Genomic DNA, 16,963 nt, shown 5'->3' on the forward strand with positions numbered 1-16,963 from the left:
GAGTGAGCGTTTTGCACGTGCTGGAAAACAGTACCAGGACATTGGGGTGCAGACACGTACACCCGCAGCTGCATTTTCTTAAAGCAGGAACTGTCTCTCTCTCTCTGTGTTTGTGTAGGTCCATCGAGCTAATGCCACGGCTAGCCTCTGCACAGATTTCCCTGCAGCATTTGTTTACTCTTGCAGCTCTACCGTCCATCACTCTTTGCCATCAGGTTCGTCGCTTATGGTGCGTTGCTGCTGGCAAGATATGTATCGATGTAGGAAGCAAGCGTTGGTAGAAAAAAAAGGTCCAAGCACACGGGGTTTAGAGGTACGCCTTTGTTTACGATTCGACGAGATGTGTGTGGCAGCCACAACGGGGCAAAAAAGGACAAGGAGGGCCACTTCAGGCCACTCTGATTACATCTGAACCCTGGCGATATGTGTGTGTGCGGGTAAGCTTCTTGGCAGAAAGAAAGAAAGGATAACACACACACATACACTCGATCGGGTCACCCAGAAAGGATGCAAGAATGGTTCACCCGCACCCAGCTATCGCTAGCGAACGGCCAGAGAAACAACAAAATGAAAAAGGATCCTTTAGGCACGACGAGATGCAAGCGCAAGGTTAGGACCCTTTCGTTAGCGGGCGTTTTGTATGGAGGACCGCAGGGCCGAAACGGAGAACCAAAAAATAGAAAAAAAAACTTGTAGCGAAATCAAAGCCATGTCCTTTACCGGTTGAGGATGCACTGCGCCAGTTGCAACAGAACCAGGACAGTTGAAGGAGTGTTGTGCCCCTTTATTTGGTGAAACGCTTGCTAATAGCGCTTCGAAATACAAACCAATAAAGCATTAATAGCAACAGCATTAGGCTAATTATAGTGCGAGCGTGTATATAAAGCTTTGGCGGGGCGCTTGAACAAACCATCGGCGCGAGGAAGCACAGACCTTAATTTGCATGACCGGGTAATAATTCCACCGGACTATTGCTGGTCCGGTGTACACGCGCGCGTGCTTGTGTGCGTGTGTGTGGTTTCAAATGTATCCTCCTACCGATAACGTTCCGTTGTCGGTCAGTCGGTCAGTCACGAAACGTACCCAAAGCTGGACGTAAACTATCGATTCCGTCGACGAAGCAACGTTACGGTGCCCCGTGGGTCCTTCAACCGGTATTCGGTATACAGCAAAACACACCAACAGGTTCAGGATTCGGGACGGGGACGGCGTCACCATTTGCGTGTCGAGTGGATCCTTTTTTGTTTTGTTTTGAAGTGGAAAGCAAAGGGCTCCAACGCAAACGCATCGGAAGGTTGGCGCCTTTCTAGTGGGATTTAAAACGTCCAGTTGCACGAAACACTTCCGACCGGACGGTGACGGACGGAGTGTTCTGGTGCCTTGGTCGTTTTGGTGGCTATTCGTGTACCACAAGTGTGCTGCCTGTCCCAGGAATGTTTGGCCCCGTCTAAGGTCCTAATAAGGCGAGTAAATACACAGTACGAAATGAAGGCTAACTACGCTGGTACGGTGTTATGGTGGGTGATGCCGTTGATGGTGATAAGAGAATTCGTAGCGGTAAGTTATTCGAGCATTAAGATCTTTAGTACACGTGTTTAGTACATCGATTAAACATTATACTAATTACACGCGTTTCGTTTTACTGATTCTATCAGGAACGACCAACGTTTCGCATTATTGCACCGGAGTTCATATGTCATCCTGCTGCTGCTGAAGACCATGGAAGGAACCAGGTTGCTAGCAATGCAACCGTGGACATCACGCGTGAGAATTCCACACAATCCTCACGCCAACTAACGATCGGGTACGACACCGAAGCGATTGATGTCGCCCTAGCTAATGGCGCGCAGAAGCGCATAATTTATTGATTTATTTCCTTCCACACTGTGCATGTGGCGGCATGCTGTCCTATCAATTATTCATCGTCAACCTTGGTGTGATTTAAAACGTGCATTTTTTTGCGGGGAAACTGCCACCCACCAAAAACACTTATCGATCTTTCCCGATCTTATCCCGATCCTTTCAGCTTTCAGACGAACGGTGGCCAACGTTTGCATTACCGGGTGAAAACATACTTCACGCTGCTCGGTGACACCGGATTCATCAGCCAACGGCACACGGTTGGACTGTGGCGTGCCGTACGACAGCTGGAGCAGCGTGTCCGGCGCGACGGGGACATGATCGCCCAGAACGGGCAGATGACGATCGGTACGGACGATCTGCTGCCGGGCGTCGTATACTCGTTCGGTGTCGTCGCCGTGGATGGCGATGGGGTGGAAAGTGAGGAGCAAAACTTTACCATGACCTACCGGAACGTGGACCAGGGCGCCTCGTTCGAACACGGCGGATCGTCCAGAAGCGATGACGATGTGTCGCTGCTGATGCTTGGCGCTGAGAAAACGTACGCGGACGTAGAGTACAGCGTAACGGCCCAGCTTATCTTCTGTCGGCGACGATCGGATTACTACTTTCGCTGGAACATTGGATCGATGAACGAAAGTGAGCTAAGCGCTGTCGGTATGGAGCGATCCAAAACGCTGCGAGTACCTGCAGGGAGTTTTCTGCCCGGGCAGAAGCACGACATTCAAGTGTCCGTGTTTTCGACGTCCACAGTGGATGATGGGGCGTGTATCGCCAAGGCACACATGGTGATCAACGTTTTGCGGCGCGATCCGGAGGTGGTTTTGTTTCCGGCCGATGCAGTCGTGGGCATTGATCAACCCGTTCAGCAACGATCGTACGCATCGGGTGGGGAAGTGGTGTGGTCATGCCAAAAGGAAGGCGAACACAACACTAACTGTGACGATACGTTCGAAATTGATGATGATGGTGATGCAGCGGTGAGCTTCTACAGAGAAGGCCAGTACCACGTAAAGGTCTCCGTTGCTGGTGACTCTGGGAAGAAGGCTGAGTCTCAATCGTTGTTGACCGTTCACCCGAAAGTGACACCGACCGTAAAGATACTCCAATGGTCTCAATATCCGGCCGTTGCCCGCGAACCGTTCGAACTTCTCGTCAGCGTTGCTGGGCTAGTGCCGAACTGCTACTCGAACTGGACGATTGTGCAGGGAGAAGATGGGTTTGCATCCTTCGATCCAGCCCAACTGCCTAGCGCTGGCACTTTGGGTGGTTTGCTCATTCGCGACCTGGAGGAAAACTTTCTCTCTGAGCTGGTCGACTACGGCAACGATACGGTCGTGAAGGATGTCGCACTGTCCATTCCGGCTGGTACGGCAACAGGGCCTTGGAAAGGACTCGAACCGGATGTGCGCTACAAGCTTCGCCTGCAGACGGTCTGTCCTGAACCGATCGACGATAGCAAAATGGCGGGCAAGCAGATGCACCGTGAACAGGTTAAGAGTCACTGGACGTTCGTGCTGCAGACCAATGGTGCTCCGGAAGTGCTACCGATCGAAGTTTCCCCGGCGAGCAACGGAACGGCGCTGAAAACTTTGTTCAAGATATCCACCGGGATAGCGAAGGATACGGAACGAGATTACCCATTGCGGTACAGTATCTGGTACACTGCCGACGGGGTGGACATACATGTTGCCACCGCGTACGAGATAACATCGGCCGAAACCGTTCTACCGTACACAAAAACTGGACACGTTGAAACGCACATAATGGTTTGTGATTCAAGGAACGCTTGCACGAAGGCTATTGGTCCGAATGTTTTCATCGCACCGGGCGTGCCGCCGACGGCGGCAGATATTTCCAGTGCGTTTGAATCGATGGCGGGATTTTTCGATCGACTCAACTACCGCGATGCGCTTAAGGGTGCCTTTGAGCTGCTGATAACACTGCGCAACCGTAACGCGCCGCAGTACGAAGGTGCGTACCGACGGTTTGCCGAGCTGCTGCAACAATCCATCGTGCACATCCGGAAGGTGTACGGCGAAACAACGTATCTGTCCGATGCGTCCATACAGGAGTTTATCACGCAAGCGAAACCCATCCTCGATCTGGAGGCATCGAACAATCACGAACTCTTCCAGCAGCTGCTGGAATTAATGGACCCACCACTGATGCACGCGAACGCACCACGAAGCAAACGTTCCTCGCAGACGGCCCCCCAGCGCGTGCCGGAAAGCACCTCCAAAATCGACACCAAACTGTCCCTAATGGAAAGTTTGACCGTGTCGAAAAATGTGTCCGTCGCTGCCCAGGCACGTACCAGCCTTCTCAGTTTCGTGCATCAGGCCACCAAGAACTATTGCACGATCGAGTCCCACCACGTGTACGTGGGACAACTGATCACGTTGGAAATGAACCGATACCGCAGCCTTTCGGAGGTAAACTTTCGGCATGTGCCAGTTCCGAACGGTGTCCAGCTTAGTGTGCCTACGGGGCGCGTACAATTGCTGGATGGGTTTCCGCAAACGGAATACTACTGCTTCGGTCGCGTGTACTACGCACGCGATCTGTTCATCCGGAAGGAAGTGCACGAGCTGGATTTGGGCTTCTACGAGGCTTTTGTACTGTCCGTCGAGAAGGGCGGTATGTGGACACTGGCAGACTGGAAAAGTGATTACTTCCAGTGGTCACTGGATGGAAGACGGCTACCGAACGTGACGGTAAGGTTGATTATAGATTACATTGCTTTAAGTAATAGTGTGCTCTTACTTAGAAAAAGGAACTCGCATGTATTGAAGAATTGTGAGAATGAGTTACAGTAAACTGAAGAACTGATGTTTCTGTCCATTCCAGTGTCAACTTTGGACCGACAATGCTTGGAGCAGCAAGCATTGCATCACGGTGGAAACTGTCACGGATGAGGTGCGATGTAACTGTACTCAGATGGCATACTTGAGGTTTGTACATCTGAGCAGATTCCATGTGCCATGTGATTGGTAACTTAAAGCTAATACAATCGCTTTTCTATTCCTGAAGAATATCCAATGACACAGAGACCGTTTCGAGTGAGTCATCGAGCCGAAATACGACGACAGAGTCAACTGCGATGGCTGGTGGGACAGAACCATCGCTGGACTCTACAGCAGCCCCGGAACACGGCAACTTTTCCGAAACAACAACTGTAACGTCTGATCCGACAACGACTTCTTGGTCATCAAGCGTAAGCGTTACCGCAAACACGTCCGATGTTGTAACTGCTACCGAAAGTGATATGCTGACGCTGGGTTCGGTACTGGACAATGCGACAGAACCAACGGAAAGCTTTCCCGTTGCACCACCATCGAACACGTCCATCGGCGATAGTGGACCCAGCGCACTTCTGCAGGGTGGCAACGAAACCGGAAAACCCGCGTTACGCAACCACCAATCGTTAGAAGTTTCCTCGATCGGGTACACGATCGCAGCCGCGCTGGCAATCGCGTCACTGGTTGCGGCGGTGCTGACTGTGATCTATCGGCGGCGTAAGGCAGTGTTGCGGTTGGCCGACGAGCTACACACCGTACCGTCCAGAGCTCGCACACAACCGTCCCCGCACGTACGGTACGCTCGGTTTCAAGACGAACACAACATGACCGGTGACAACGTGTCCACCATCTCGGACGTGCTGACAATCTAACGAGCGTTGCAAGGAAGACGTTTAGATTCCACCGATCGTTTTCTTCGCCTATTTGCTATTACTAGCCCCTCAAAAGATGCTGGGGCTGTTTGCACGTGATCACAGTGATCTTGCTAGCAGTAACACTATTTCCGAATTCCCACCCATTCATCCCTCATCCTTGCGTTGTCCATCTCGCCATCCACATTTCCGCGTGTTGTGTTGCCACGTTTGTGATGTTAGTCTAGGCAATTGTACATTATCCAATGATAGATGTGAGCAATAACATAAGCGTCGTGTATTTGTAGTGCAAAAATTGTCGGTTTAGAAGCAACACCAACAGTTTACAACATTTCTGGATTTAATAAACTATTGAACTAAAAAAAAAAACAAGACTTTGCTCATGGAGGATGGGTAAGATATATTTTACATTCTGACACTGTTACGTTATGTCAGATTTGCCGAGTTCGTCGAGGAGTCGGGAGATTCCCCAGTAAACAGGTACAAGAATGCGTCGCGAATCGATCGCAGTAGGCCACAAATGGTGTGGTAGAAACGTGTGAAGATACCATCGGAGTGTTCGATCTCTTCCCCACTATCGTTCATGTACGTGGAAAGATCTCTGCTTGGAAGTTGTGGAAGAATTTCCGGAAGAGTATGGGACGTATCAACTGCAGGCTCCGATACCGTTGTACTTGTAATGTTTTCGACTTCCATTAGTCTGATTGATTTCGGTGCTAGTGAATCTAGTGTCGTAGCAGGCTCGGTAAAGATTTCGTCGTCAATGATATTCTCCTCATCCGTGTGCGGCGACATATTGGCATCAGATGCTGTTGAATTGTTCGTTTCGGATGAATCTTCAGCGAATGATGATTCCACCATGACCGTTAGTGATTTTGTGGTAGTTTTCACCAAAGTTTGGGGTGAATCGGCAGAGTAAGTAACTTCATGTGAGAGAAGTATGGCTGTGGAGGGTGTTGAGTAGGTACTAGGTAGGTTATCCGTACTGGCAATGGTGGACAGTTCTGATGGAGTTGTAGACAGAATTCTCGTAATACCTTTTCCAGAAACTAAGCTACTTGTTATAGAATCTGACGGCGAAAACGTAGAATACTCTGCAGTTGGAATAGGTTGAGCAGTATGCGTCGGTTGGAAGGAACTGACATTGCTATTGGTGGTAACAGTAATAGTTGATGATTCTTCTGTGGTATCTAGTACATCGCTTGTACTGAAGGTTTCATCAATCATATCAATCATAGATGATGTCTTTTTCTTTATGTTTTTTGTCTCAACGATCGTTTTGGAAGGTCTCCGTATATAAGGCACATCTGGAACAGACCCCACTAACGGTTGTGGATTCATGCTCACACCATTTCCGACATCCCTTGGCGGTGGTTGAATGGACAGAATTTGATTGCTGGATTCAGCCAGATGCGCCAGTGACGGTATCTCCGAGGTCGTTATAATCCCACCACAATAATCACACAAATGTTGTACAGAATCGAACCTCAATTGATCCTCCCCGTCTACGTCCTTTGTACTATCAAAAGTGTTCCTTTCCTCTGAAAATAAAGCATTCTCAGGAAGTTGTTTGGCTGGTGGCATGATGCTCAAAACCGGGGTCACCATTTTTGCCATCCGATTTCCAACATTGTCGTGGCTTCCCGCCACCAGAACAGATGTGGTCTGTTCTGGCCATACGGATACATCGTCCTCGGCCGACATGATCGAGTCGTAATCTTCGTGCTGGTTTTTCACATTCCACAAAAATTTAGGTTTCACTTCAGGCTTACTTCTAGGCACAGGTCTCTGCCGTTTCGTGCCAGTTTGTGTCTTTGCATTCCGTTGCCATTCCCAATGTGTTGGCTCAAACTGAGCACTATCGAAATGGAACGTTCCGGTTCTCCACACCCTCTGTAGACGGTATTTCGATCGTGACTTCACACACTCGGGTACGTTGTATTGATAGGCGTCTGTGGCTTGCTGTGCTATGAACACTAATAACAGCAGCTTCGGTGCGTGCATTCTGTTTCACTCAATGGTCGTAAAGCAACTGCATTGACGACGCGTGGAGCATGCAGACGAGACAGTCGTAGAACTGAGTCTTTCAGCACGTACACTGTTTACAAACATCGTTGTTGCGGAAATAGGCGTCCAGTAGGTACATCCTGGTACATTGATCGTATTGCGAAGAGTTAATGAACAACTATAGCGGGGTATTATTCATACCAGCATACCTATCCTACAGAAGAAAAACCCTCAAAACCATATTTGAATGCCATCAAGGACCAAACGTCGAATGGAGACTTGCACGAAGTGGTACGATTGAATTTGAATTTACACACTTCAGCAAATCTATGTTCATTTTGCGAGATAAATGCAAGATGAATCATGTGTCGCCATTTTTAATGCTTTTAATTTATTTACAGTCTTTCTTTTTTATTTACATTTCCTTTTTTTCAGCCTAAGGTTTATTTTTTTTCGTGGTGGTAGTAGTTGGTGTCGTGGTGGTAGTAGTTGGTGTCGTGGTGGTAGTAGTTGGTGTCGTTCTGGGAGTTGTAGTAGTAGTAGTCGTGGTGGTTGTAGTAGGAGTCGTGGTGGTGGTAGTAGTTGGTGTCGTTCTGGGAGTTGTAGTAGTAGTAGTGGTGGTTGTAGTAGGAGTCGTGGTGGTGGTAGTAGTTGGTGTCGTTCTGGGAGTTGTAGTAGTAGTAGTCGTGGTGGTTGTAGTAGGAGTCGTCGTGGTGGTTGTAGTAGGAGTCGTCGTGGTGGTTGTAGTAGGAGTCGTCGTGGTGGTGGTAGGAGAAGTCGTTCTGGTGGTTGTAGTAGGAGTCGTCACGCTGGTAGTAGTAGGAGTCGTCGTGGTGGTTGTAGTAGGAGTAGTCGTGGTGGTTGTAGTAGGAGTCGTAGTAATGGTTGTAGTAGGAATCGATAGGGTGGTTGTAGTGACAGTCGTAGTAGTAGTAGTCGGAGTCGTCGTGGTGGTTGTAGTAGGCGTCGTGGTGGTAGTAGAAGTCGTTGTGGTAGTAGGAGTCGTCGTAGTAGTTGAACTAGGTGTCGTTTCATCCGAAGTAAAAGTCGTCGTGGTTGTTGTATCAGTAGATGTCGTTTCGGAAGTAGTAGGAGTCGTTGTGGTAGTAGAAGTCGTTGTGGTAGTAGGAGTCGTCGTAGTAGTTGAACTAGGTGTCGTTTCATCCGAAGTAAAAGTCGTCGTGGTTGTTGTATCAGTAGATGTCGTTTCGGAAGTAGTAGGAGTCGTTGTGGTAGTAGAAGTCGTTGTGGTAGTAGGAGTCGTCGTAGTAGTTGAACTAGGTGTCGTTTCAGAAGAAGTAGATGCCGTCGTGGTTGTTGTATCAGTAGATGTTGTTTCGGAAGTAGTAGGAGTCGTTGTGGTAGTAGAAGTCGTTGTGGTAGTAGGAGTCGTCGTAGTAGTTGAACTAGGTGTCGTTTCATCAGAAGTAAAAGTCGTCGTGGTTGTTGTATCAGTAGATGTCGTTTCGGAAGTAGTAGGAGTCGTTGTGGTAGTGGAAGTCGTCGTGGTTGAAGGAGTTGTCGTAGTAGTTGAACTAGGTGTCGTTTCATCAGAAGTAAAAGTCGTCGTGGTTGTTGTATCAGTAGATGTCGTTTCGGAAGTAGTAGGAGTCGTTGTGGTAGTGGAAGTCGTCGTGGTTGAAGGAGTTGTCGTAGTAGTTGAACTAGGTGTCGTTTCATCAGAAGTAAAAGTCGTCGTGGTTGTTGTATCAGTAGATGTCGTTTCGGAAGTAGTAGGAGTCGTTGTGCTGGTAGAAGTCGTTGTGGTAGTAGGAGTCGTCGTAGTAGGTGAACTAGGTGTCGTTTCATCAAAAGTAAAAGTCGTCGTGGTTGTTGTATCAGTAGATGTCGTTTCGGAAGTAGTAGGAGTCGTTGTGGTAGTAGAAGTCGTTGTGGTAGTAGGAGTCGTCGTAGTAGTTGAACTAGGTGTCGTTTCATCAGAAGTAAAAGTCGTCGTGGTTGTTGTATCAGTAGATGTCGTTTCGGAAGTAGTAGGAGTCGTTGTGGTAGTAGAAGTCGTTGTGGTAGTAGGAGTCGTCGTAGTAGTTGAACTAGGTGTCGTTTCATCCGAAGTAAAAGTCGTCGTGGTTGTTGTATCAGTAGATGTCGTTTCGGAAGTAGTAGGAGTCGTTGTGGTAGTAGAAGTCGTTGTGGTAGTAGGAGTCGTCGTAGTAGTTGAACTAGGTGTCGTTTCATCAGAAGTAAAAGTGGTCGTGGTTGTTGTATCAGTAGATGTTGTTTCGGAAGTAGTAGGAGTCGATATGGTAGTGGAAGTCGTTGTGGTAGTAGGAGGCGTCGTAGTAGTTGAACTAGGTGTCGTTTCATCAGAAGTAAAAGTCGTCGTGGTTGTTGTATCAGTAGATGTCGTTTCGGAAGTAGTAGGAGTCGTTGTGGTAGTGGAAGTCGTCGTGGTTGAAGGAGTTGTCGTAGTAGTTGAACTAGGTGTCGTTTCATCAGAAGTAAAAGTCGTCGTGGTTGTTGTATCAGTAGATGTCGTTTCGGAAGTAGTAGGAGTCGTTGTGCTGGTAGAAGTCGTTGTGGTTGTAGGAGTCGTCGTAGTAGTTGAACTAGGTGTCGTTTCATCCGAAGTAAAAGTCGTCGTGGTTGTTGTATCAGTAGATGTCGTTTCGGAAGTAGTAGGAGTCGTTGTGGTAGTAGAAGTCGTTGTGGTAGTAGGAGTCGTCGTAGTAGTTGAACTAGGTGTCGTTTCATCAGAAGTAAAAGTCGTCGTGGTTGTTGTATCAGTAGATGTTGTTTCGGAAGTAGTAGGAGTCGATATGGTAGTGGAAGTCGTTGTGGTAGTAGGATTCGTCGTAGTAATTGAACTAGGTGTCGTTTCATCAGAAGTAAAAGTGGTTGTGGTTGTTGTATCAGTAGATGTCGTTTCGGAAGTAGTAGGAGTCGTTGTGGTAGTAGAAGTCGTTGTGGTAGTCGGAGTCGTCGTAGTAGTTGAACTAGGTGTCGTTTCATCAGAAGTAAAAGTGGTCGTGGTTGTTGTATCAGTAGATGTCGTTTCGGAAGTAGTAGGAGTCGTTGTGGTAGTAGAAGTCGTTGTGGTAGTAGGAGTCGTCGTAGTAGTTGAACTAGGTGTCGTTTCATCAGAAGTAAAAGTGGTCGTGGTTGTTGTATCAGTAGATGTCGTTTCGGAAGTAGTAGGAGTCGTCGTTGTAGTTGAAGCAGATGTCGTTCCAGAAGTAGTAGCAGTCGTCAGGGTGGTTGTAGTAGTAGAAGTCAATGACGTTGTTGTAATAGTAGATGTCGTGTCGGTAGCGGTAGGAGTCGTGTTGGTAGTAGTAGTTGTCGTGGTAATAGGCGTTGTCGTGGTAGTTGGGGTAGTTGTCGTGTCGGTAGTAGTAACAGTAGTAGTAGTAGTAGTAGCAGCAGCAGTTACCGGTGTTGTTCTCATGACAGTAAAAGTAGTTTTTCGGAAACATGTACAATGTAAAAAGTGCCTCCTGTTTACCCTCAGTGGGTAAGGGCAGTAACGATTTGATATTGGCTTATGTGTCGGATGTTCACAATACGTCCATTGGTCTGACTGTCCATTGGTTTGTACACCTGTTGGAGAAAAGCTTCGTATGTCTTGTCGATCATTGATTACCGTTGGATTGTTGTTCAACGATTGGTAAATTGCAGCATATGGCCTTTCTTTGAACTGTGCTGCATCTATCTGTTGCCTGCCGTTTGGGTTGTAGTTTTGCGGCTGATAAATTCTGGCAAACGAACCATACTGCCTTTCGTTGTTGTCTGGTTGATATACTCTAGGATGTGATCGATCATTCAACAGATCCACATTAGTTTGTCGTGTTTCGGTTGGAATACTGTATTGATTAACTCTCACAATTGCTGGTCGGTTAATTGGATACCCTGCGACTGCATCACTGTTTGGTGGATGATAAACACGAGCAGCTGAATGTTCTTGCATTAGTGCCACATTTGTCGACTGAATTGCAGGAATGATTTGTCTTTTCTTTCGAAAAGTATTTTGCACTCGAATCTGTGGTTGTTCATCTTCTCGCTCAGCGGATTGCACATTTTCATGGAAAGTCACCTGATTCAACAAAAGCTCACGATTAGCTTCACATTTGCCGTGGTTTCTTTCAAATGATCCTTTAGCCAGGAAGAACAACACCAGCCAGAGTAACACACCGACAAAGAAAATGATACGTTTTCTATTTTTGCACAATTTTAAATACACCGATGAATCCATGTTCACAGCTAGACAACGCACCATGCGCGAGACAGTTGACAAACGAAAGAACCAACTTTGTTTTCAATACATGATTTATATTAATTTCCACCTCACCTCACAATGTTGCTGTATCAAATGAGACGTGTTAACAAAATAAGGAAGCACAATGCTAAACAATGGAGTGTGTCTGATGCTATTGAAACGATAGCATTTTTTGCCGTTCTTGCATTCTATTTGTTGGCGTTGCAACAAATATCATATTTTTTATACTATATTATTTCGTTGCAACCAGGAAGGACATACGCAAAACGGTTCAGTATTGATCTTTAATGTTAAGTGCTATTCGTAAGTATATCTTGAATATATAATATAATATTAAATCGTTATATAATCTTTAATCTACAAGTCACGACAATTTGTTATTGATTGCCTATGTACTTTTCACATTCCATAAAAGCATAAGCTTAAAATCTGGCTGATTTCTACTCCCAAATTAAGTATTTGTATTCCACTACTATTCTCTAGGTATTTTGACAGTTACCAAGCTACTAAGACATTTTTACATATGCAATCAGAGTTAAAATCTAAAGCGATCTGTGCGTGAATGCAGTGAAAAGTTAATTTTCAAATATGTCGAAACGGTTTTTAACATTACCGAGCACTAAGTAAATGGAACTGTTAAATACAGGCAGTACCCACGATACGCGGTTTCGGAGATTGTTAGTTATGGTCAAGGTCCTGTGACAATGTGTGGTATGTGGGTCACAGGTGTGTGACGAGATTTAGGCCAACAATAGGCCAACAGTTATCGAAAATTATTTGAAGAAATAACAAAAATATTGTAAAATGAATGTGTGAAATGTTGCGTGGATAAAGGAGTGACATGGCGTATGGCTTATTGCCAATATTACACTAAAATTAAAGTATAGCAGTAATGCGACTGTTTGTAATGAAATTTACAAAGGGATTTATTGTTGGAATTCATGTTCCGTATTTTTTTATATTTTAAGTATCTGATGATTTTCTTTTGGTCTTTTAGATTAGATGTGTGGTTTCGTAGGGGGGGTTTTAGTCATTTTTGCGGTAGATGCAGTCGTCCTTATGTCATCTGCATTTTTAGTAGTACCATTATTTCTTCGAGTTGTAGTCGTTCGAGATGTCGTAACATCATCTTTTTCCGTAGTTCCATCATTTCTACGTGTAGTAGTCGTATGAGGTGTTGTAGTTGTAGTGATCGTAGTAGTAGGAGTCGTAGTAGTTGGGGTCGTAGTAGTAGGTGTCGTGGTAGTTGGCGTGGTCGTGGTAGGTGTTGTAGTAGTGGGTGTAGTAGTAGTAGGTGTCGTAGTAGTCGTGGTCGTAGGTGTCGTGGTAGTAGTGGTCGTAGTAGTTGGTGTCGTGGTAGTAGTGGTCGTAGTAGTTGGTGTCGTAGTAGTAGGTGTCGTGGTAGTGGGCGTGGTTGTGGTAGGTGTTGTAGTTGTGGGTGTCGTAGTAGTGGGTGTCGTAGTAGTCGTGGTCGTAGGTGTCGTGGTAGTAGTGGTCGTAGTAGTTGGTGTCGTGGTAGTAGTGGTCGTAGTAGTAGGTGTCGTGGTAGTTGGCGTGGTCGTGGTAGGTGTTGTAGTAGTGGGTGTAGTAGTAGTAGGTGTCGTAGTAGTCGTGGTCGTAGGTGTCGTGGTAGTAGTGGTCGTAGTAGTTGGTGTCGTGGTAGTAGTGGTCGTAGTAGTTGGTGTCGTAGTAGTAGGTGTCGTGGTAGTGGGCGTGGTTGTGGTAGGTGTTGTAGTTGTGGGTGTCGTAGTAGTGGGTGTCGTAGTAGTCGTGGTCGTAGGTGTCGTGGTAGTAGTGGTCGTAGTAGTTGGTGTCGTGGTAGTAGTGGTCGTAGTAGTTGGTGTCGTGGTAGTGGGCGTGGTTGTGGTAGGTGTTGTAGTAGTTGGTGTGGTGGTAGTTGTCGTGGTCGTGGTAGGTGTTGTAGGCGTAGTAGCAGTTGTGTGATCATCATCTCTTTCAGTAGTTCCATCTCTTTCGCGAGTTGTAGGCGTTCGAGGTGTCGTTGCATCATCATTTTCAGTAGTTCCATCTCTTTCGCGAGTTGTAGGCGTTCGAGGTGTCGTTGCATCGTCTCTTTCAGTAGTTCCATCTCTTTCGCGTGTTGTTGGCGTTCGAGGTGTCGTTGCATCATCTCTTTCAGTAGTTCCATCTCTTTCGCGTGTTGTTGGCGTTCGAGGTGTCGTTGCATCGTCTCTTTCAGTAGTTCCATCTCTTTCGCGTGTTGTTGGCGTTCGAGGTGTCGTTGCATCATCATTTTCAGTAGTTCCATCTCTTTCGCGAGTTGTAGGCGTTCGAGGTGTCGTTGCATCGTCTCTTTCAGTAGTTCCATCTCTTTCGCGTGTTGTTGGCGTTCGAGGTGTCGTTGCATCATCTCTTTCAGTAGTTCCATCTCTTTCGCGTGTTGTAGGCGTTCGAGGTGTCGTTGCATCATCATTTTCAGTAGTTCCATCTCTTTCGCGAGTTGTAGGCGTTCGAGGTGTCGTTGCATCATCTCTTTCAGTAGTTCCATCTCTTTCGCGAGTTGTAGGTGTTCGAGGTGTCGTTGCATCGTCATTTAGAGTAGTTCCATCTCTTTCGCGAGTTGTGGGCGTTCGAGGTGTCGTTGCATCATCTCTTTCAGTAGTTCCATCTCTTTCGCGAGTTGTAGGCGTTCGAGGTGTCGTTGCATCATCATTTTCAGTAGTTCCATCTCTTTCGCGAGTTGTAGGCGTTCGAGGTGTCGTTGCATCGTCATTTTCAGTAGTTCCATCTCTTTCGCGAGTTGTAGGCGTTCGAGGTGTCGTTGCATCGTCTCTTTCAGTAGTTCCATCTCTTTCGCGAGTTGTAGGCGTTCGAGGTGTCGTTGCATCGTCTCTTTCAGTAGTTCCATCTCTTTCGCGAGTTGTAGGCGTTCGAGGTGTCGTTGCATCATCTCTTTCAGTAGTTCCATCTCTTTCGCGAGTTGTAGGTGTTCGAGGTGTCGTTGCATCGTCATTTAGAGTAGTTCCATCTCTTTCGCGAGTTGTGGGCGTTCGAGGTGTCGTTGCATCGTCATTTTCAGTAGTTCCATCTCTTTCGCGAGTTGTAGGCGTTCGAGGTGTCGTTGCATCATCATTTTCAGTAGTTCCATCTCTTTCGCGAGTTGTAGGCGTTCGAGGTGTCGTTGCATCGTCATTTTCAGTAGTTCCATCTCTTTCGCGAGTTGTAGGCGTTCGAGGTGTCGTTGCATCATCATTTTCAGTAGTTCCATCTCTTTCGCGAGTTGTAGGCGTTCGAGGTGTCGTTGCATCGTCATTTTCAGTAGTTCCATCTCTTTCGCGAGTTGTAGGCGTTCGAGGTGTCGTTGCATCGTCTCTTTCAGTAGTTCCATCTCTTTCGCGTGTTGTAGGCGTTCGAGGTGTCGTTGCATCGTCTCTTTCAGTAGTTCCATCCCTTTCGCGAGTTGTTGGCGTTCGAGGTGTCGTTGCATCATCTCTTTCAGTAGTTCCATCTCTTTCGCGTGTTGTTGGCGTTCGAGGTGTCGTTGCATCGTCTCTTTCAGTAGTTCCATCTCTTTCGCGTGTTGTTGGCGTTCGAGGTGTCGTTGCATCATCTCTTTCAGTAGTTCCATCTCTTTCGCGAGTTGTAGGCGTTCGAGGTGTCGTTGCATCATCTCTTTCAGTAGTTCCATCTCTTTCGCGTGTTGTAGGCGTTCGAGGTGTCGTTGCATCATCTCTTTCAGTAGTTCCATCCCTTTCGCGTGTTGTAGGCGTTCGAGGTGTCGTTGCATCGTCTCTTTCAGTAGTTCCATCCCTTTCGCGTGTTGTTGGCGTTCGAGGTGTCGTTGCATCATCTCTTTCAGTAGTTCCATCTCTTTCGCGAGTTGTAGGCGTTCGAGGTGTCGTTGCATCGTCATTTTCAGTAGTTTCATCGCTTTCGCTAGTTGTAGGTGTTCGAGGTGTCGTTGCATCATCATTTTCAGTAGTTCCATCTCTTTCGCGAGTTGTAGGCGTTCGAGGTGTCGTTGCATCGTCATTTTCAGTAGTTTCATCGCTTTCGCTAGTTGTAGGCGTTCGAGGTGTCGTGGTAGTTGGTGTAGTAGTAGAAGTAGTAGTAGTAGTAGTAGTAGTAGTAGTAGTGGTAGCAGACGTTGTAGTAGTAGGAGTCGTGGTAGTTGTCGTGGTTGTGGTAGGTGTTGTAGTAGTGGGTGTAGTAGTAGTAGGTGTCGTAGTAGTCGTGGTCGTAGGTGTCATGGTAGTAGTGGTCGTAGTAGTTGGTGTCGTAGTAGTAGGTGTCGTGGTAGTGGGCGTGGTTGTGGTAGGTGTGGTAGTAGTGGGTGTGGTAGTAGTGGGTGTAGTAGTAGTAGGTGTTGTGGTAGTGGGTGTGGTGGTGGTAGTTGTCGTAGTAGATGTCATAGTAGTAGTTGGAGCCGTTGAAGAAGAAATTGGAGGCTCTGTTGTTGTCGAGATACTAGTAGTTGTTTTTGGAAAGCATGTGCTACAATGATAACAGAGTTTATTCTTTGCCCTCAGTGGATAAGGACAGTAACAATATGCTATAGGCTGATGTGTCCGATGTTGTGGATAAGCGTCCTTAAAATCAGCTCGATTGAAGGCATGATTTATGCTGTACTTCGTAATGCCACTGCTTAGTTGAGAGACTAAAGGCCAGTTGAAAGATTGTCCATTGATTTGTACACCAGTTGGAGAAAAGCTTCGTATGTCTTGTCGATCATTGATTACCGTTGGATTGTTGTTCAACGATTGGTAAATTGCAGCATATGGCCTTTCTTTGAACTGTGCTGCATCTATCTGTTGCCTGCCGTTTGGGTTGTAGTTTTGCGGCTGATAAATTCTAGCAAACGAACCATACTGCCTTTCATTGTTGTCTGCTTGATATACTCTAGGATGTGATCGATCATTCAACAGATCCACATTAGTTTGTCGTGTTTCAGTTGGATTACTGTATTGATTAACTCTCACAATTGCTGGTCGGTTAATTGGATACCCTGCGACTGCATCACTGTTTGGTGGATGATAAACACGAGCAGCTGAATGTTCTTGCATTAGTGCCACATTTGTCGATTGAATTGCAGGAATGATTTGTCTTTTCCTTCGAAAAGTATTTTGCACTCGAAACTGTGGTTGTTCATCTTCTCGCTCAGCGGATGGCACATTTTCATGGAAAGTCACCTGATTCAACAAAAGCTCACGATTAGCTTCACATTTGCC

General features: G+C 46.8%; 2 protein-coding genes across 2 annotated transcripts; one reads left to right on the forward strand and one right to left on the reverse strand.

Annotated features, from left to right (window-relative positions):
- The first annotated feature begins 1,485 nt into the window (after positions 1–1,485).
- Positions 1,486–5,620, forward strand: LOC128299236 (uncharacterized). The gene is made up of 5 exons (XM_053035135.1): positions 1,486–1,557; positions 1,656–1,804; positions 2,027–4,577; positions 4,711–4,814; positions 4,894–5,620. The coding sequence occupies exons 1-5, from the start codon at positions 1,486–1,488 to the stop codon at positions 5,531–5,533; spliced, it is 3,516 nt and encodes a 1,171-aa protein (XP_052891095.1). The 3' UTR covers positions 5,534–5,620.
- Positions 5,621–7,976: 2,356 nt separating this feature from the next.
- Positions 7,977–16,752, reverse strand: LOC128299242 (mucin-2-like). Its single transcript, XM_053035145.1, has 5 exons — positions 16,715–16,752; positions 15,744–16,376; positions 12,931–13,745; positions 10,967–11,098; positions 7,977–8,551 (listed from the first exon to the last, which is right to left on the reverse strand). Exons 1-5 carry the CDS (start codon positions 16,750–16,752, stop codon positions 7,977–7,979), a joined length of 2,193 nt encoding a protein of 730 aa, XP_052891105.1.
- Between the last annotated feature and the right edge of the window lie 211 nt (positions 16,753–16,963).

Source organism: Anopheles moucheti, chromosome 2, assembly GCF_943734755.1.
Source record: "Anopheles moucheti chromosome 2, idAnoMoucSN_F20_07, whole genome shotgun sequence".
NCBI lineage: Eukaryota > Metazoa > Arthropoda > Insecta > Diptera > Culicidae > Anopheles > Anopheles moucheti.